Raw genomic sequence first — 22,068 nt, forward strand, 5'->3', positions numbered from 1 at the left:
AATATTTGTGACTATGATCTCATTTCGCAATTCCCGCTCTCCGCTCTCTGGAATAGAACTTGTTGCCGTAAAACTTCTAACGAGCTGCAGATGCTTCAGAATTCAATAACAATAACAAAATCAGTACGATGTTTTATTACTATTACTCACCCTTGACCCCTCCTGGACCGCGCGCTGTACGACATGGGGAATTTCCAGCGCTTTGTTTCACCTTTTCATGTGCTGAGATTACTTTCATCTTCTCACAACGGGCTCCTACCCTCACATCAGCCCGAACCGTTCCGGCTTTCGTGGGTTTTTCTGCCAGGTCAGGTGTTCAGTGGCGAATTTTCTACCGAAATATTTCCCTTTCTTGTATAGCTTTACCGCGAGTTCCGTAGAATTTTACAGCTTATCCAGTGAGTCTAGTTGCTTCCATTCTTTTCATGTACCTGTAGAATTTTAGCCTTCGGTTTTCCATATCCAAATACATTATGATACACTTTTCAATTTCATTGTTTGCTCTTAGCGTGTGCGTTCCTTCTTCAGTACAGTTAGGACCTAAAACTTTCCTCATTACTTTTCATTCTCTTTTCCCTTTCTTCAGTGTCTCCCTTTCTGATTAAAACTAATTTCTCAGTCCCATAAAGATACACTAGTTCGATGGCTGTAGGGGAGGAGGGAGGGGTTTCATTTTTGTGTTCTTTGAGATAAGCTTTTTGTTATAAACGTTTCTTGCAAGCCTGAAAGCTGTCACCACTTTCCGACAGCGAATTTAGTAACCAACCTTTTCCAGGCCAGTTTCCTGAATGGCTTTGCCTAAATACGTGAACTGAGAAACTTTCGATTTTCCCATATTTAGTTTTCAGATACGGGATGCCAGATTGTTCCTGGACTTTTACTCCTTTCTTCTTTTCAAACGATATTTGAAGCCACATCTTACCCGCTGATTCTTTAAGAATTACGATTATTTAATGCTCTGATTTCATATACCATGATATAGACTCGCCAGGTCGTCTGCAAACGCTAAGCAGTTTATGCTAGCACTGGTTCTTCCTAATTTGATTGTTTAGCCAATTTATAGCTCTGGTTTTACTTTCCACCATTCTGGGATTACTTTTTTCTCAGACACAATCGAAAAACACAGAAGAGAGTCCATTACAATCTCTACACCTGTTTTAATTTCAAAATGTTTTGAAATTTCTCCTCCGAACTGTACCTCAGATTTTGTACCATTTAGTGTTCCACTAATAAAGTCGTGGGGTCCACACATCCTTCGCCGAGACGATACTGCAGTGCTTGTGTTATTAAGAAGAAAGATGCATGTATGTCCGAAGAACACAGTCACTGCAGTGTCCTATTTATTCGCCGATACTAGGCAGTGAGTTTCCATTAAAATATCCCGCTCCCTCCGCTGTGCGGAAATTATAGCAAGAGTACGACTGCAGATTGTGCCTCATGAACGACGATTTATGGAAGTCTGAGTCTGGTAGGGAGGCGTGCACGGATACCCAAAGCTATCAAGGCGACCTCTTGCGTAAAGTGGGAAATCCGGATTTGAATCCCGGTACAGCACAAATCTCCATTGACGTCATTCCATTATACACCTAATGATTGTCCTTATTCGCAACTGCGAATACATTTCATGTGTTCCTTCAGATTTCCTGAGAGAGACTTAAAGTCCACTAATAAAATGTCTTAATATAGCAATAATGACTTCTTTCCATCACGCATAGTTAATGAAAGATCCGGCTTTCCAAAAGTTAAGACTGAGATTGTGAGTCCCAGAATTTATACGAACAGCCGCTTAAATATGGATTTGGCATTTAAAGAGAGATTGTGCCTGAATCGATACATAAGATTACTGGACTTAGAAATATTCCATCTTGACGTAAAAGCATGTTTTCGCTGCTTTTATCAAAAACATTTATTCAAGTTAATTTACATGAGTATCTTGCGTCTATTACTTCTAAAACGAATTGACTGTTTATCAATGGCAAAGGGTTTCCTTAAGATCCCCCAGTTCGGCAATAATGTCAGTACCAACCGCCCACGTTGGTTGAGCATTTTAAAAATGTATCTGCACAGAGAAAAGCCGTCAAAATCCTGGTCAACTGCTAATAGGCGTGCGAGAATGGAGAGGCGTCAAGTTGTTGCCTACCTGTAGGCGCTTAGGACTATGCTCATAGGTTTTCTCTCTACAGGTACATGTCTAAAGTGCTCGATAATCGTGGGGTGGTGGCACTGACCGGTATTACCTAATTGTGTGGCTGTGGGTGGGAGGGGGGGGGGCAATGTTTTAGAGGGACGTTTGCCGTTTTATTCACGCATGTGTCATGTCGCTCCCCTCAGTGATCACACCACAGGAGGGCTCAAAAAGCATAGGCACCCTTTGCTGCTTCGGATCATGTTCCGATTTCGTTGAATGGTTTTGAACTGTACATCAGAGCAAAAATTGCGGTAGTAGTGCAGTCCAAATAGGAGCGATCACATTCAGTGGAGACGCACGGGATTAGCCGAGCGGCGTACGGCGCTACAGTCATGGACTGTGCGGCTGATTCCGGCGGAGGTTCCAGTACTCCCTCGGGCATGGGTGTGTGTGTTTGTCCTTAGGATAATTTAGGTTAAGTAGTGTGTAAGCTTAGGGACTGATGACCTTAGCAGTTAAGTCTCATAAGATTTCACGCACATTTGAACATTCAGTGGAGTTGCTAGACAACCATGTCCATAGAGAAGGGTGGAAGCGTTCGTAGGAGGTCATCAGTGTCAGAGACTCTCGTTTCCGATCCCAAATTGTGTGAAATTAACGCCTCAAGAGAAGGGGTGGTTTCACCACGCCCTTTATGCCACCCCGTTAAGCCTATTGATGTCGACTCTGAACGGCAGTGTGTCTGCAAACATTTTCCTCGGCCACATATAAGAAAACCGCACGATTTCAACGATGGCCGTCGCGGTTGTAACCTCCATCGCGAAGACATCGAAAGAAGGGGTGAAATATTCATCATTTGCAGCTCCTTGTGTTTACTGTTTTTGCAGTTAAAATTGTTGGACGTAAGGTCTGCCATACACACAAAACACCGTTTTTTCCCAGTCCCCCAACATGTGTCAGCACCTTTATTCCATCATCAATGGGTTTCTGCGTTATTTCATCTGTAATGTGAACATTTTTACTAAATGATTACAGACACTACTGGCCATTAAAATTGCTACACCACGAAGATGACGTCCTACAGACGCAAAATTTAACCGACAGGAAGAAGATGCTGTGATATGCAAATGATTAGCTTTTCAGAGCATTCACACAAAGTTGGCGCCGGTGGCGATACCTACAACGTGCTGACGTGAGGAGAGTTTCCAACCGATTTCTCATACACAAACAGCAGTTGACCGGCGTTGCCTGGTAAACCGTTGTTGTGATGCCTCGTGTAAGGAGGAGAAATGCGTACCGTCACGTTTCCGGCTTTAGTAAAGGTCGGATTGTAGCCTATACCGATTGCTGTTTATCGTATCGCGACATTGCTGCTCGCGTTGGTCGAGATACAATGACTGTTAGCAGAATATGGAATCGGTAGGTTCAGGAGGGTAATACGGAACGCCGTGCTGGATCCCAACGGCCTCGTATCACTAGCAGTCGAGATGACAGGCACCTTATCTGCATGGCTGCGACGGATCGTGCAGCCACGTTTCGATCCCTGAGTCAACAGATGGGGACGTTTGCAAGACAACAACCATCTGCACGAACAGTTAGACGACGTTTGCAGCAGCATGGATTGTCAGCTCGGAGACCATGGCTGCGGTTACCCTTGACGCTGCAACACAGACAGGAGCGCCTCCGATGGTGTACTCAACGGCGAACCTGAGTGCACGAATGGAAAAACGTCATTTCTTCGGATGAATCCAGGTTCTGTTTAGAGCATTATGATGGTCGCATCCGTGTTTGGCGACATCGCGCTGAACGCAGCCACTGGAACAGTTGTCTCCAGACACACATTCTACAGACGACTGAACAGAAGTGGTTTAATCGCCCGGAGACCTGCAAATTGCATTCCAGTGAACCCTGATCACACGAAAGCCTGTAAAGCCTGGTGTCAAGAACACAGTACATGGTCACTGGAACAGTGGTCCCAGGTTATGTTCGCGGACGAGTCCAGGTACAGTCTGAACAATGATTCTCGCAGGGTTTTCATGTGGTGTGGACCAGGAACCAGATACCAACCTCTTAATGACCTTGAAAGGGACCTGTATGGAGGTCGTGATTTGATGGTGTGGGGTGGGATTATGACTGGTGCACGTACACCCCTGCACGTCTTTGACAGAGGAAGTGTACCAGGTCAGGTGTATCGGGACTTCATTTTGCACCAGTATGTCCGCCTTTTCAGGGGTGCAGTGGGTCCCACCTTCCTACTGACGGATGATAACACACGGCCCCACCGAGCTGCCATCGTGGAGGAGTTCGTTTAAACAGAAGATATCAGGCGAATGGAGTGGCCTGCCTGTTCTCCAGAACTAAACCCCATCGAGCACGTCTGGAATGCTCTCAGCCAGTCGGTGTGGCCGAGCGGTTCTAGGCGCTTCAGTCTGGAACCGCGCGACCGCTACGGTCGCAGGTTCGAATCCTGCCTCGGGCATGGATGTGTGTGATGTCCTTAGGTTAGTTAGGTTTAAGTAGTTCTAAGTTCTAGGGGACTGATGACCTCAGATGTTAAGTCCCATAGTGCTCAGAGCCATTTGAACGAATTTGTAATGCTCTCGGGCGACGTATCGCTGCACGTCTTCAAACCTCTACGACACTTCAGGAGCTCCGACAGGCATTGGTGCAAGAATGGGAGGCTATACCCCAGCAGCTGCTCGAACACCTGATCCAGAGTATACCAACCCATTGTGCGGCCTGTGTACTTGTGGATGGTGATCATATCCCATATTGATGTCGGGGTACATGCACAGGACACAGTGGCGTTTTCAGCACATGTGTTTCGGGACGGTTTTCTCAACTTATCACCAATACCGTGGACTTACAGATCTGTGTCCTGTGTGTTCCCTATGTGCCTATGCTATCAGCGCCAGTTTTGTGTAGTGCCACGTTGTGTGGCGCCGCATTCTGCAATTATCCTTAATTTATGAGCATGAGTGTATCCTCATCCGAAAAGCCTAGCTTGGCTGGCCATGGCATTGAGCAGCCGATATTTTTATGGGCCGGGACGCCGATATTCACTCCTTCGATATATCGCTACATTATTTCGGTGTATCGAGACCGATAATGATACTTTTTAAGTATCGATATGTCGGATTCCTTATATTTTTAAAAATATCAGCGGCCGTACTTCGGACTGAAGACCCACAAAATCAAGGTGCTTGTGGAACTGAGCCCCAAGTTTGACATTGCTCTAATTACTTAAGAAGCAAGTCCTCGCCTCCAGTGAACACTGAACCGGACGTCGGTGTGCACCGACATTGGTGGGTGTCGGTAGTCGCGCTCTCGCCTGCCACCGCTGCCGGTGCGCCGGTAGCGGGCGGCGTGAGGCTGCGATGACGCGGCCTGCCAGACACAGCCTGATGCGCGGCGGCGGGTCAAGGCCGCTCCTCTGCTGCCGACTGCTTACTCACTGGGCGCCTTAATCAAGGCAGGACGCGCGTGCCATCTGTAGGTGCGCAGCGGGCAGCCAATTCGCGGCGGCGACAGTCGTCACACACGCTATTCAGGGAAAAATTATGTAAAAACATTAATTGTGGCAGGCCCCTATTTTGGTCCATACTCAAGCCGATATTTTCTGTTTTGATATTTATTTGCGCTCATGTACCTCTTTGGACAAAGTACCTGCAAAATTGTTCCGTATGGTTAGGCATTCCAGGCGGGAAGGAGCGCCCGGCGGACTTGTGTCGAGGTCCGGTGAGCCAGCCAGTCTGTGGATGGTTTTTAGGCGGATTTCCATCTGCCACGGCGAATGCGGGCTTTTTCCCCTTATTCTGCGTCAGCTACATTATGTCGACGATTTCTGCGCAAACAAGTTCTCCACGTACGCGTACACCACCATTACTCTTCCACGCAAACATAGGGGTTACAATCGTCTCGTGTGAGATGTTCCCTGGGGGGTCCACCGGGGGCCGAACCGCACAATAACCCTTGGTTCGGTGTGGGGCGGCGGAGGGGTGAAGTGGACTGCAGTAGTCGTCGTGGGGTTGTGGACCACTGCGGCTGCGGGGGGGAGGGGGGGGGGGGGTGGAGCCTCTCCGTCGTTTCTAGGCCCCCAGTTAACATACAATACATAGAATACAATGGTTAGGCATATTTCTCCTGCCGGCTTTGACATCCTGCGAAAATACCACAAGCCCTCAGTGTAAACCTTCCTCCCTTTATCAGGGGCTGCCGGTCGGTGTGGCCGAGAGGTTCAAGGTGCTTCAGCCTGGAACCGCGCGACCGCTACGGTCGCAGGTTCGAATCCTGCCTCGGGCATGGCTGTGTGTGATGTCCTTAGGTTACTTAGGTTTAAGTATTTCTAAGTTCTAGGGGACTGATGACCTCAGATGTTAAGTGCCATAGTGCTCAGAGCCATTTGAACCATCAGGGGCTGTCTCTTCGACTTATAGCTTCATGTGCCCGTCTAAGCATGGTGGGTGAGTATCGTCTGTTTATCGCTGCTCCCAGATGCGTTGTCTGCGGTATCGTTTATAACATATCCTATACGGGTCTCCTGTGCATCTACTGAAACCTAGTAGTTAAAACCTAGTAGTTAAAGCGGCCAATACAATAGCAAAGGTTAATTTAAAAGTCTTCAACACTTCGCGCCCCCGTCAGCAACTGCATAAATATTAATTTTAATTTTAATAATGAACAGCCTCAGTTGCACCGTTTAACTAGAATTTACCTAGGTTTCAGTCAGGATAACCCAACCTTTTTTAGAATAACGACTGAAACCTAGGTAAATTCTAGGTAAACGGTGCAACTGAGGCTGCTCATTATTAAAATTGAAATTGATTTAAAAGAACCAGCAACTGCTCACCAAACGGGTGAGGTAAAATGATGGTAAACCATTTAAAAAACCTGCTGTAACGCCAAGAATGGCAGTTATATTAAAAATTTAAAGCCCTGCTGTAAAACAGCAAATGCAATAGCAAAGGTTAATTTTAAAAGACAAGCAACTGATCACCACACGCCAGGAATGGCAATAATATTTTTAAAAAGTTAGAAATCTGCTGTTAAACAGGAAACGCAATGGCAAAGGTTACTTAAAAAAAAACAAAAAAAAAAAAAAACAAGAAACTCATCACCACAAGGGGAATAAGATAATAAAACACAAGAACCAAGGGGGCACAGACAGTGCTCCGGAAATCGACCTCTGAGAGGATCCGGCGACAAACTTTTTTGCGAGCAATGAGATAGGCAGTCAAGAGTTGCATTCGCTTCACAAGATGGTAACTCAGACTAGTGGCAGTCTACGAATGACTAAATAATCTTACTGAGGCTACCTGACGTTCGATGGAACAATACGCCAGAAGCACTCTACTCGCTGCTCTTTGCCTCGGTGACACTACGAGCAGCAACACGAACCCAAGTCACTGGAAAATCGCGAGATATCACAATACTGGAGGTTTCCGTACTTGCATGGAAACGCACTCATCTTAAAGCTCGCTGGATCCGGTTTACCACGAGGTCGTGCGCCCTCATGACCACAGGCCTTCCATGTGGCAGCCTATGCGCGCCGCCAGGGCTCCCATCGTGTTCGCGCACTGCGCGGACCTGGCTCCTCCTGAGTCCCCAACCGAACTGCCACACTCACACGACATGGACCAACAACCACGTCTCCCCAAAGATAGGACAAGAATTACTACATACCGATAACCGCACTGCTGCCACTAGCGGACAGGCAACACTTGCGAAACGAGTTGCGCCAGTGAACACGAGAAGAAGACAAACAACCGCAACCATGCCAACTAAACGATAGCATCTGGCCTCCAACAGAGGGCGGAAACCTACCAACAGCACCAACGCGAGCCGCAGCATGGCTCCTCTTCCTCCATTTCTTTTCTAGCACTGAATGAGCCACCAGTAGTGGGAACTTAAATATGCAACTCATGTGTATATACAGTGAAGTGACAAAAGTTATAGGTTAGTGATACGCACATATACAGATGACGGTAGTATCGCGAACTCAAGGTATAAAAGGACAACGCGTTCGCGGAGCTGTCATTTGTTCTCAGGTGATTCACGTGAAAACGTTTCCGACCTGATTGTCGCCGCACGACGGACTTTGAACGCTGAATGGTCGTTCGAGCTAGATGCATGGGACACTCCGTCTCGGAAATCGTTAGAGAATACAATGTTCCGAAATTCACAGTGACAAGAGTGTTCCGCAAGTACCAAATTTCAGGTATTACCTCTCATCAGTGTCGGACGTCCTTCACTTAACGACCGAGACCAGCGGCGTTCACGTAGAGTTGTCAGTGCTAACAGACAAGCGACACTTGAGTTGAATAACCGCAGAAATCAATGTGGCTTGTACGACGAATGTATCCGTTAGGACAGTGCGGCAAAATTTGGCATTAATGGGCTATGGCAGCAGATGAGTAATGAGAGTGCCTTTGCTAACAGCACGACATCGCCTGCAGCGCCCCTCTTGGGCTCATGACCAGTGTGCCGTAGACTTCACGAAGCCATAGACCCAAGTTGTCAAAAAGCCACTGTGCAAGCTGGTGGTGGCTCCATAATGATGTGGGCTGTGTTGACACGGACTGGACTGGGCCTTCTGGTCCTATTGAACCGATCATTGACATGAAATAGTTGTATTGGGCTACTTGGAGACCATTTTTAGCCATTCATGGGTTTCTTGTTCCCAAACAACAATGGGTGACATTGCGCCGTATCACCAGCCTGCAGTTGTCCGCAGCTGGTTTCATGAATACTGAGGGCACTTCGAACGCCCGACATGAATCCCATTGAATATTTATGGGACATAATGGAGAAGTCAGCTCGTGCACAAAATTTTCCATACACAATAGTTTTACTGTTACGGATAGCTGTAGAGGCAGCATTGTTCAGTATTCTGCATGGGACCTCCAGAGACATGTTGAGTCCGTGCCACGCCGAGTTTCTGCTCTACGCCGAGCAAAAGGAGATCCAGCACGATATTAGGATGTATTCCATGATTTGTCACCTCAGTGTATTTACCTTAGATGATATTCTGGTATTTTCGGCCAACGCTAGAGGTGGACGGTTTCCTGTAATGACTGAGATTTGAACAACAAACAAAAACTTTACGGACTCTTTGTTAATTACCATCATCCAGCGCCATCGAAAACGCTGACATCAGTATTGAACTATACCATTACTGAAAAACAAAAATACAGTGCCATCAAAAGAGATGCAGCTGTAACTGTGAAACCAAACGCTACCTGCCAGTTCGTCAATCATATGAAAATCTCTCTCCTTCACAGCTACTGCTTTTAGATGGCTTGTGTCGTAATTATTATATCACCAAGAAAGCTGTACATTATAACTGCAAAGCTTCTTATTCAAATGATCATTTATATAATTACAAATTACGGTGAAGGCCAATTTTAAGCAGTGTCGTTTTATCAAAATAAAAAAAGGGTCTCTACAGAATGCCGAATTTGTTTGAATGAAAACATATTTACGAAATGCTAATTGAACTGTCTTGACTTGGTGATGCTAGGCCTGAAAGCATACTGTAGAGTGTGTTAGTCTGCTCTGGTAGACGATGGTAAATCGAGGAAAGTCAGAAGCTGCTCAGAGGTAGCAGAATCCCTTCATTAATTTGCTAGCTGAGTACTCGGCATTGCATGGGTATGTTTATGTACCATTTCAATTAGTCCATTCCTCCTTCCCCCTCTCTTTGTCTGTCTCCTAAGCTCTCCTCTCTGTACATCTCCTCATGTCCCACTATCTGCCCATCTGGAACTCTCCCCTCCTCTTCCTGTCTCCTCCTCCCTCTCTCTCTACTCTCCTCACCCTCCAAAGTTCATCTCCTCCTCCCCCTCTATACCCTCCTCACCCCCTCATCTCCTCCACTCCCACCCTCTGTACAACCCCTCATGCCCCCTCTGCGTATCTCCTACTCCCCCTCTCACTGCCCACTCTCGCCTCCCTCCTCTGACCATCTCCTCCTCCTCCTTTCTTTGTCCATCTAATCCTCCCATCTCTCTCTCTCTCTCTCTCTCTCTCTCTCTCTCTCTCTCTCTCTCTCTCTCTCTCTTCAGTCCACCTCTTCTTCTCCCTCTTTCTTTCAGTCCATCTCCTCCTCACCACTCATTCTTTCCATTTTCCTCCTGTTTCCCCCTCTGTCCATCTCCTCCTCCTCGCTCTCTGACCATCTGCCCCTCTTCCCTTGTCTCTATCCATTTCCCCCTCCTCTCTCTCTCTGTTCATCTCCTCGTACTTCATATATCTGTCCATCTCCACCTTCCCTCTCTCTGTCTGTCCATCTCTTTCTCCCCCAGTTGTCTATGTCATCACTCCCACCCACAGTATTTCTTTCGAGGATGTAAGTTCCGCCCGTGGCCTAGGGGTAGCGTCTTTGATTCATAATCAAAACGTCTTCGGTCCCGGGTTCGATCCCCGCCACTGCCTAAATTTTGATAAATAATCAGCATTGGCGGCCGAAGACTTCTGGCATAAGAAGTCAGCCTCATTCTGCCAACGGCCTTGTCAAAGAGGGCGGAGGAGCGGATAGAGGTTCAGGGCACTCTCTTGTCCTAGGGGTGGGAAATTGCCCCTAAAGGCGGAAGAATCAGCAATGATCAACGACATGAGGATGCAGAAACCAATGGAAACCACTGCATTAAAGACACGTAACGTGTATCCACAGGACATGTGGCCTGTAATTGAAGAAGTGTCATGGTGATCTCTCCATTGGCAAAAGATTCCGGAATAGTCCCCCATTCGGATCTCCGGGAGGGGACTGCCAAGGGGGAGGTTACCATGAGAAAAAGATTGAATAATCAACGAAAGGATAACGTTCTACGAGTCGGGGCGTGGAATGTCAGAAGCTTGAACGTGGTAGGGAAACTAGAAAATCTGAAAAGGGAAATGCAAAGGCTCAATCTAGATATAGTAGGGGTCAGTGAAGTGAAGTGGAAGGAAGACAAGGATTTCTGGTCAGATGAGTATCGGTTAATATCAACAGCAGCAGAAAATGGTATAACAGGTGTAGGATTCGTTATGAATGGGAAGATAGGGCAGAGGGTGTGTTACTTTGAACAGTTCAGTGACCGGGTTGTTCTAATCAGAATCGACAGCAGAGCAACACCGACAACCATAGTTCAGGTATATATGCCGACGTCGCAAGCTGAAGATGAACCGATAGAGAAAGTGTATGAGGATATTGAAAGGGTAATGCACTATGTAAAGGGGGACGAAAATCTAATAGTCATGGGCGACTGGAATGCAGTTGTAGGGGAAGGAGTAGAAGAAAAGGTCACAGGAGAATATGGGCTTGGGACAAGGAATGAAAGAGGAGAAAGACTAATTGAGTTCTGTAACAAGTTTCAGCTAGTAATAGCGAATACCCTGTTCAAGAATCACAAGAGGAGGAGGTATACTTGGAAAAGGCCGGGAGATACGGGAAGATTTCAATTAGGTTACATCATGGTCAGCCAGATATTCCGAAATCAGATACTGGTTTGTAAGGCGTACCCAGGAGCAGATATAGACTCAGATCACAATATAGTAGTGATGAAGAGTAGGCTGAAGTTCAAGACATTAGTCAGGAAGAATCAACACGCAAAGAAGTGGGATACGGAAGTACTAAGGAATGACGAGATACGTTTGAAGTTCTCTAACGCTATAGATACAACAATAAGGAATAGCGCAGTAGGCAGTACAGTTGAAGAGGAATGGACATCTCTAAAAAGGGCCATCACAGAAGTTGGGAAGGAAAACATAAGTACAAAGAAGGTAGCTGCGAAGAAACCATGGGTAACAGAAGAAATACTTCAGTTGATTGATGAAAGGAGGAAGTACAAACATGTTCCGGGAAAATCAGGAATACAGAAATACAAGTCGCTGAGGAATGAAATAAATAGGAAGTGCAGGGAAGCTAAGACGAAATGGCTGCAGGAAAAATGTGAAGACATCGAAAAAGATATGATTGTCGGAAGGACAGACTCAGCATACAGGAAAGTCAGAACAACCTTTGGTGACATTAAAAGCAACGGTGGTAACATTAAGAGTGCAACGGGAATTCCACTGTTAAATGCAAGGAGAGAGCAGATAGGTGGAAAGAATACATTGAAAGCCTCTATGAGGGTGAAGATTTGTCTGATGTGATAGAAGGAGAAACAGGAGTCGATTTAGAAGAGATAGGGGATCCAGTATTAGAATCGGAATTTAAAAGAGCTTTGGAGGACTTACGGTCAAATAAGGCAGAAGGGATAGATAACATTCCATCAGAATTTCTAAAATCATTGGGGGAAGTGGCAACAAAACGACTATTCACGTTGGTGTGTAGAATATATGAGTCTGGCGATATACCATCTGACTTTCGGAAAAGCATCATCCACACAATTCCGAAGACGGCAAGAGCTGACAAGTGCGAGAATCATCGCACAATCAGCTTAACAGCTCATGCATGCATCGAAGGTGCTTACAAGAATAATATACAGAAGAATGGAAAAGAAAATTGAGAATGCGCTAGGTTACGATCATTTTGGCTTTAGGAAAAGTAAAGGGACGAGAGAGGCGATTCTGACTTTACGGCTAATAATGGAAGCAAGACTAAAGAAAAATCAAGACACTTTCATAGGATTTGTCGACCTGGAAAAAGCGTTCGACAATATAAAATGGTGCAAGCTGTTCGAGATTCTGAAAAAAGTAGGGGTAAGCTATAGGGAGAGACGGGTCATATACAATATGTACAACAGCCAAGAGGGAATAATAAGACTGGACGATCAAGAACGAAGTGCTCGTATTAAGAAGGGTGTAAGACAAGGCTGTAGCCTTTCGCCCCTACTCTTCAATCTGTACATCGAGGAAGCAATGATGGAAATAAGAGAAAGGTTCAGGAGTGGAATTAAAATACAAGGTGAAAGGATATCAATAATACGATTCGCTGATGACATTGCTATCCTGAGTGAAAGTGAAGAAGAATTAAATGATCTGCTGAACGGAATGAACAGTATAATGAGTACACAGTATGGTTTGAGAGTAAATCGGAGAAAGACGAAGGTAATGAGAAGTAGTAGAAATGAGAACAGCGAGAAGCTTAACATCAGGATTGATGGTCACGAAGTCAATGAAGTTAAGGAATTCTGCTACCTAGGCAGTAAAATAACCAATGACGGACGGAGCAAGGAGGACATCAAAAGCAGACTCGCTATGGCATAAAAGGCGTTTCTGGCCAAGAGATGTCTACTAATATCAAAGACCGGCCTTAATTTGAGGAAGAAATTTATGAGGATGTACGTCTGGAGTACAGCATTGTATGGTAGTGAAACATGGACTGTGGGAAAACCGGAACAGAAGAGAATCGAAGCATTTGAGATGTGGTGCTATAGACGAATGTTGAAAATTGGGTGGACTGATAAGGTAAGGAATGAGGAGGTTCTACGCAGAATCGGAGAGGAAAGGAATATGTGGAAAACACTGATAAGGAGAAGGGACAGGATGATAGGACATCTGCTAAGACATGAGGGTATGACTTCCATGGTACTAGAGGGAGCTGTAGAGGGCAAAAACTGTAGAGGAAGACAGAGATTGGAATACGTCAAGCAAATAATTGAGGACGTAGGTTGCAAGTGCTACTCTGAGATGAATAGGTTAGCACAGGAAAGGAATTCGTGGCGGGCCGCATCAAACCAGTCAGTAGACTGATGACCAAAAAAAAAAAAAGTAATATGAGTACCAGGATCGGCTGAAATCGATCCAGGGGTTAGGATTCCATGATTTCATGTCACAAAAGTCGGCGTACGTAACAACTGATATTTTTCTTCTGTGGCTAAGGAACCATTTTGCACCGAGGAAGTCTGAGAGAACAGTCGTGCTTATTTTGGATGGACATAGCTCTCATTGCAGCAGCGTGGATACATTAGAGTTCGCAGAAGAAAAAAACATAATTTTGCTGTGTCTACCCAGCCACACCACACACCATCTGCAGCCGCTAGACAGATCATTTTTTAAAGCTCTGAAATCCCATTATTACAATGCTTGCAATTCGTACATTAAAATGAATCCAAACAGAAAAATTCCCGGACTAGTGTTCGGAGGACTGCTTACAAAGGCATGGGTACAAGCATCTATGACAGAGAATGCAATATCGGGGTTCAGAAGCACAGGATTCATCCCGTTTAATCCTGATGTCATCCCCGAATACGCGTTTTTAACATCAGCTTCAGATCAACATCAGGAAAACAACGAACGACATGAAAACAGACCTACTTCACCTCGACCAAGTTGTTCGCACTGGCAGGAGATACCTAATCCCTCGGAAGAAGCAACTGCAGACGTAGATAACGATCAGGGACTTGAACACATGCAAGCTTCACCACAACTGGGCTGCTCGCAACTGGCGCAAAATCCACATCAGAAGCAACAGATATGACCTCGACAGTGGCAACAGAAGAGTCTCAAATAACCCCTGGCAAACTCTTGGACCACCGAGCGAGGTGGCGCAGTGGTCAGCACACGGGACTCGCATTCGGGAGGACGACGGTTCAATCCCGCGTCCGGCCATCCTGATTTATGTTTTCCGTGATTTCCCTAAATCGCTCCAGGCAAATGTCGGGATGGTTCCTTTGAAAGGGCACAGCCGACTTCCTTCCGTGTCCTTCCCTAATCCGATGAGACCGATGACCTCGCTGTTTGGCCTCTTCCCCCAAACAACCCAACCCAGCCCAAACTCTTGGACCATATTTCGCCGATACCATCCTAGATAAAGTTGTATCTGCAAGGAAGAAGTCCAGAGCTATAGCTGAGGTTTTGACTTCTCCAGAAAACATCGACAACATGCGAAACAGAAAACGACTAAATAAGTCAGTGAAAAGGAGAGCAAATGCTAAAAAGAGGACCAAAGGAGAAACCGTAACCAAAGGAAAAACCGTAACCAAAGGAAAAACAATAAGCAAAGAGACTACCAAAGGAATTATGAAAAAGAAGCAACCCAAAAAACGAAAAGCGTCTACCACTGACACCAAATCCAACTCGTCGCTGGATATCCAATTGCAAAACGATGATGACGACGCGGATGATGAAGAATGTTGTTGTATAGGGTGCGGTGAACTGTACAGTTGCACTAAAAAGGATGTGGATTGGATCAAATGTATTAGCTGCCAACTTTGGCTGCATGAAGACTGTTCAAAATATGAATATATGTGTGACATATGTGGCAAAAAGCAGGGAAAATAAGTTCACCATTTCACCCAAAGGGCATTCACCATTTCACCACTGTATAAAGTACTGGTTTTTTTTTTAACTTTTGCAGTGCCTTAAAGAGGATGTGGTACTGTTAATGTGTTACTTGTCTTGTACGAGGCCCAAATTTTTTGTTCACGATATCACCCTGATTTATCCTAGACAACGTAAAGCATTAAAATCACCATATTATCTGTTTTCTATTTTTTATTAATCCAGTATCTAAGCTTTTTAGACTGACAGATTATTGTAGCTTTGTGAGGCAGTGGACAGCGATTCATGATTTTGTCAGGGTCTTAACATGACTTGCATCTCTGGCAAAAATGCGAATTTCCTTTTATTTCTGACATTGCCGGTTTCTGTCTGCATGGGTCATCGTCAGACAGTATTTTCCATGAGCGTCACTTTGTGAATAAAATGTTGATTACATGTATTGTCAAAGCATTTAATTAAAATTTTGATGAGTGGTAACATGATTATATAAACAACTTTCTGGGGGGGGCAACCACAGATCACAGACATTATGAACAACTCAATGAGCATTCAAATTATCATTAATATAATAACAATAAAAAGTCGAGAGTGATGAGATGTTTTCAAAAGCTGCATAGCTGTATGAAGGTGCTTTATTTGCAACTACCGGCTTTACGTCAGTATAGACGCACTGTCAGGTTTATAATGGCTGTATTTTCGTTATGTAGGTGGACAATTGCAGAGTACCAGCAATCGGAAAATTATCCACGTTAGGTGTAAAATCACAATGGTGAGTTGTCATAATGAAATTGAGTACACCCAAAGGATGCTTGTCAAAATGTACGAAACATGACTTCTGAATGAGGCAGGTTGCCTCCCCATTTGCTTACACAACATCGGCCTGTTAGCAGTGCTGCGGAAGTACGCACATCATACCGGATTTTAAGATTTATTTGCACTGGTTTTATGCACTGAGGTGACAAAAGTTACGAGATAGCGATATGCACTTATACAGATGGTGGTAGTATCGCGTGCACAAGGTGCAAAAGGGCAGTGCTTCAACAGAGTGGTCTATCGCGTCTCCCCTCCCCCACGCGGATCCTGTATGACCTTATTCCGTTCCCCCACCTCCTCCTTTTCCTCTAACTTATACGGATCCTCTACACCTCCCGTAAACTTGATCCTCTTCACCTGCTGGTTTCTCCCATCCTCTCCCGCCCCCATCTGCTGCCGCGCCTGTATTTCCACATCCCACCTGCTCTCCATCTCTCCACTCTCCACACTCTCTCCCAAGGTGGCTTCCGCCAGCTCCCCCTCCCTGATGATGCCCTCCTCCCCTCCATCTACCCCTCCTACCAACTTTGATCCTCCCTCCCTCTTCCAGTGTTTGTTCCTATGGGCACACTCTCTCCCTTCTCTCCCCCTTCCCCCCTCCTCCATTTCGCCCCACTCCTGCCCCGTGCTTCCCCTACCCCCATACCTCCATTCCTCCTACCATCTCCTCTGCCATTGGAATCTTTGCTCTCCCCTCTCCCTCTCCCACCCACTTCTTCCCCTCTTGGCAGGTCCCAGGACTCGCACACGTTACGTGGATATTCGCATGCCGGAGATCATCGCCTAGTGTTGGTGTGTGGCGTCGTGTTTGTGCTCAAGTGTTGCAGTGTTTATTCCTTTGTGCTCCAACGTTCGCGTGTGCCATCTATCATCTCTGTGCGTGTCCACGTGCCTGAACATTCTTATTTTGGACTCTGCGCCCATGAACGGCTCCGTGTGTATTAATTTTGTATGTCTACGTTTGTACATCCACCCTGTCTGTTCTACGATTGTCTTCTTTTGTATCTTTAGTTTTATCTGTGGCCGAAGAGCGGCGTAATATGCCGCTACTGGCCTACCTGTATCAGGTGTGAAATTAACAATAAAGGAAAAAGAAAACGGAGTAGTCATTTGAAGTCAGGTGATTCTCGTGAACAGGTTTCCGAGATGATTATGGCCACACGACGCAGTTAACACACTCTCAACGTGGAATGGTAGTTGCAGCTAGTCACAGGTAACATTCCATTTTGGAATTCTTTAGGGAATTAAGTATTGTGAGGCCCATGGCGTCAATAATGTGCAGAGAATAAGAAATTTCAGGCATTACTTTCACCACGGACAAAGCAGTCTCGAGTGGCCTTTACTTAACCACCGAGAGCAGCGTCACAGGCCGGAGTGGCCGAGCGGTTCTAGGCGCTAGTCTGGAACCGCGTGGCCGCTACGGTCGCAGGTTCTAATCCTGCCTTGGGCATGGATGTGTGATGTCCTTAGGTTTAAGTAATTCTAAGTTCTAGGGGACTGTTGACCTCAGCAGTTAAGTCCCATAGTGCTCAGAGCCATTTGAACCATTAGAGAGCAGTGGCGTTCGCGTAAAGTTGTCAGTGGTAACAGACAAGTAACGTTGCGTGAAATAACCGCAGAAATCAGTGACGGACGTATGACGAACTTATCCGCTAGGGCAGTGCGGCGAAATTTGACGTAAATGGGCTATGGCAGCAGACGCTCTACGCGAGGGCCTTTGCTAACGGCACAACATTGCCTGCAGCGTCTCTCCTGGGCTCGTGACCATATCGGTTGGACCCAGACGACTGGAAAATCGTGGACTTGTCAGATAAGTAGCGATTTCAGTTGATAAGAGCTGATGGTAGGGTGGAGTGTGGCGCAGCCCCTGTGAAGCCATGGACTCAGGTGGTCAATAAGGAACTGTGCAAGCTGGTGGTGGCTCCATAACTGTGTGGGCTGAGTTCATATTGACTGGGTCCTATGGTCCAACTGAATCGATCATTGACCATTTGTAGCCATTCATGGACTTCGTGTTTCCAAACAACGGTGCAATTGGTAAGAATTACAATGCGCCATTTCACTGGGCTACAATCGTTCGCGATTGGATTGAAAACAATTTTCGACAGTTCGAGCGAATGATTTGGCCACCCAGATCCCCCATCATGAATCCCAAGGTGTATTTATGGTACTTAATCGAGAGGTCAGTTCGTGGACAAAATAGTGCACCTACGTAATTATGGGCTACCATGGAGGCAGCATAGCTCAATATTTCTTCAGGGAGCTTCCAATGACTTGTCGAGTCCACGCCGCATTGAATTGCTACACTACACCGGGCGAAAGGAATTCGGCAACGATACTAGGAGGTATCCCACGGCTTTTGTCACCTCTACCTCTGGTGTCCACCGAGTCCTATAATATATCCTGCAGGATGTTTTCCGGCCTGGCTCATTCAGCAGCCATGCTTTGTACATTTTGACAAGCACTTTTTAGGTGTACTAAGTTTTATTACGACTAGCCAGATTTGTGGTTTTACTCTTGTAGTGGATAATTTCCCGGATGCTGGAACTCTGTAATTGTCCATCTATATTATGAAAATATAACCATCATAAACCTGAAGACGCGGAAGACCGGAAGTTTAGAATAAAGCAGTAAACATCACATCATTCCACACTTTTTAATTGTTATAATTTTTACGATCATATGAATGGTTATTGTGTGCTGAGACTTTTTTATGTTAGTGTAATGACTACGTTGTATCTTGTTGTAACTTATCATAATGCAGCTACCAAAAAATATCCACGTCCTTTGTTTATAAGAGCGATCTGATGTTGGTCGTAGTGATCGAAATCTGTCTCACCAACTGCGACATGGTCACGTATACAAACAGTTATCCGATACTGTCAAATGTTTTTTACTTCAGTCTTTGATTACAATATGAATTCTTTAGACGATGACCGGTTTCAGTCCGTAATGACCATCCTCAGATCTATAATATACAAATATATACACCTAGTGAGCAGTGTGTCTTTCAGCATAAAACAGCAATACGTATCACAATATACTATCATACAACCAGGAAGGTGTACAGAAAATGCGGTGAAACGTACCTTTCTTACACCATGTCCTAAAGTGATAAGGCCATAATGGCATCCTCAAAACATATACTCAGCATAGCATCGTCATATAGATCTGAAATAAGGTGTAGAATAGGCCGCATCATCCACACAGTCATTATTGTAACTGGCTACTGAAGTACAGTAGCTACCAGAAATCTGTTTGCCTACATCATCCCTAGATTTCACTACTGTCAGCTTAGATGTAGTCATCATTTACGCAAAAAACATAATCTGATAGAAACACATTATGTAAAATACATGTGGCAGACTTTTAAAATTGATAACTATCCTAGAAACTAAATTTGATACATTAAAGGACGAATACAGTTACCCATATAAAATTATTAAAAGGAAATATATGAATAGAATAGGACCTATCCTTTTTATGGTGAATTTACGGTCAACAATTAATATACGTATTACGTTGCCTGTAGCAACCTATAAATTGCCTATGAAAGATAAAATGTCTATATGACAGCTGAAGGACATATCAATGATCAGCGCCCTCTGTTGGGTCGGCCGCCAGGTTGTTATTTAGGCGTGCACCGATCTTAAGAACTTAACCACTAGAGGGCTTTACGTACAACGTGATACATCTCTCACAGGAAACTTTTAAACAACATATTAACAGTGAATAAATAAAATTATATAGTCTGGTTATACATTCAATGAGTAGGTAGGACATAATCAGTTACAGGATTAGTGCGGTTAATGTATGAAAGTAAGGCAAATGCCTACTGTTCTCGACATAAATCATCAAGTAAGGTTCAAATGGTTCTGAGCACTATGGGACTTCAACACCTGTGGTCATCAGTCCCCTAGAACTTAGAACTACTTAAACCTGTCTAACCTAAGGACATCACACAACACCCAGTCATCACGAGGCAGAGAAAATCCCTGACCCCGCCGGGAATCGAACCCGGGAACCCGGGCGTGGGAAGCGAGAACGCTACCGCACGACCACGAGCTGCGGACATCAAGTAAGGATAAGTATAAATACGCGAGGCACTATCGAAATCTGTAACTGAAATAAGCGAAGAAATCTGCGATCAGTGACGTTCAGATTGTACGACTAATTTGAGGTTATGATTTTGTCATAAAATGTGGTTGTGCCTGAAATAAAAGGACGCAATATGTCAGTGACTGACGTCTTTTGACAGAACGTCTTTTTTTTAAAGTTCTCTAACGATAATTTTCGTATGTCAAAAATGTCTAGATACATTGCTGCATCGCTAAAAGCGGGACTCAACAAGTTCCGCAGTACAAGTTGCTGACCTGTCTGTATGTGTCAACGCTGCTTGCTAGTGTAAGCGTATGAGAATTTGTGTGAGTGCTTCCGAGCGTCGGTGTCGATACCGGAGCAGAGCGAGTGAAGTATGTGTAGAGCGAGCGGGTGAGCAGAGTGTATTTCTGTCGCCATTGGCGGCGCTTGCTGTCGGCAGGAGGGCAGCGGGTCGGACCTGGAGCCGGAACCGCCGTTCCTGCCGACGGCGGGGGCGGAGGCGGAGCCGGAGCAGGAGGGGGCGGACGGCGGCCGTACCGACGAGGAGGCGGGCGCGGCGGCGCCGGGGGCGGCGCCGGTGTCGGGCTGCGAGGACCTGGCCGCGGGGGCGGCGGCGGTCGGGGGGGTGCGCCGCCTGGGCGCCGCAGACCTCAACGAGGCCGGCAGGGACTTCCGCCTCCGCTACTGCCACTGGGACAACGAGGGCCGCGCCTGGACGGTCAGTACCACTACACTGCTGGCTGCTAGCATTGGCAACGAGAAGAAGCGACTAAATAAGAGGGGCGTTCTGGATGTGACTGCGACACATTTTTTTTCTCAGCCAATTTCGATTGAATAGATGCGGAATTTTTTCTAGCACGGAATATTCCCGCTTCACCTCGTATAGTTTCATGAAATCACGATATGTGGTGGCTCTATACCTAGACTTTAAAATGGCGTCTGTTACCAGATACTTTCCAAGGAGAGAACTGTCATTGAGTTTATTTTAGCGAAAAACCAGAGCATCGCAGATATTCATAGGCGCTTGCGGAAGTCTACGGAGACATGGCAGTGAACAAAAGCATGGTGAGTCGTTGGGCGAGGCGTCCGTCATCACGGCAACTGTTCTTCCTCATCCACCCTACAGACTGGATTTCGTACCTTCCGTCCTTTTGGGCCATTAGAGGATGCACTTCATAGGAAGCAGTACGTAGATGACCGGGAGATTATTCATCCAGCAAGACGTTGGCTCTCATGTTGACCAGTAGAATGGTACCATGCGGGCATACAGGTATACCCAGTACTGTGGTCGCATTGAACAGAGATTATGTTGAGAAACAGGGTTTTGTATCCAAAAGAGTGGGGAAAAATAATGGGGTGTACTGGAATGCTGAATGAAACCAACCTGCTTTGAAAAACAAAATGTTGCATTGCTTTCTACACTCCCCTCATATTACTTACGTGTGTGTATACTTCATAGGAAGGAGAATACGAGGTGATTTGGTGGAATGCAGGATGCGAAATTTTGCCCAAAGACCTACCACTTCTCGCAGCTACAACAACGGGTCTTATCCGGCTAGACATCTAGTCGAACTGAGCTTTGATGATGGATAACGCTAGATCATTCTACCCTCTACACCAGAATCGATCGATCAGAGTGGCTGACAAGTGATGACGTGTCAGCCTCTCGGCAACGCATCGCCTTGCGTTTTTAGTTGGGGAGGGATCCGGAGAATGTGCTGGCCAATGCAAAAGCTGATCTGGCTCTGTATCAGTATTGGTCACGACACCGCAGGCTACATGCGGCCTTGCGTTGTCTTATTGAAACATAATGGCAAGCACAC

At 45.8% G+C, this 22,068-nt stretch overlaps 1 protein-coding gene across 1 annotated transcript in view; it reads left to right on the forward strand.

The window, feature by feature from the left end:
• The window catches only part of LOC124785008, a 960,541-nt gene that overhangs the window by 819,756 nt on the left and 118,717 nt on the right, over positions 1-22,068 (forward strand). Inside the window, exons 9-10 of the mRNA XM_047254148.1 lie at positions 20,678-20,785; positions 20,835-20,963. Coding sequence (XP_047110104.1) covers positions 20,678-20,785; positions 20,835-20,963 — 237 coding nt within the window. The remainder of the gene's footprint in view (positions 1-20,677; positions 20,786-20,834; positions 20,964-22,068) is intronic.

The sequence above is a fragment of the Schistocerca piceifrons genome, chromosome 1 (assembly GCF_021461385.2).
Source record: "Schistocerca piceifrons isolate TAMUIC-IGC-003096 chromosome 1, iqSchPice1.1, whole genome shotgun sequence".
NCBI classification, from domain to species: Eukaryota; Metazoa; Arthropoda; class Insecta; order Orthoptera; family Acrididae; genus Schistocerca; species Schistocerca piceifrons.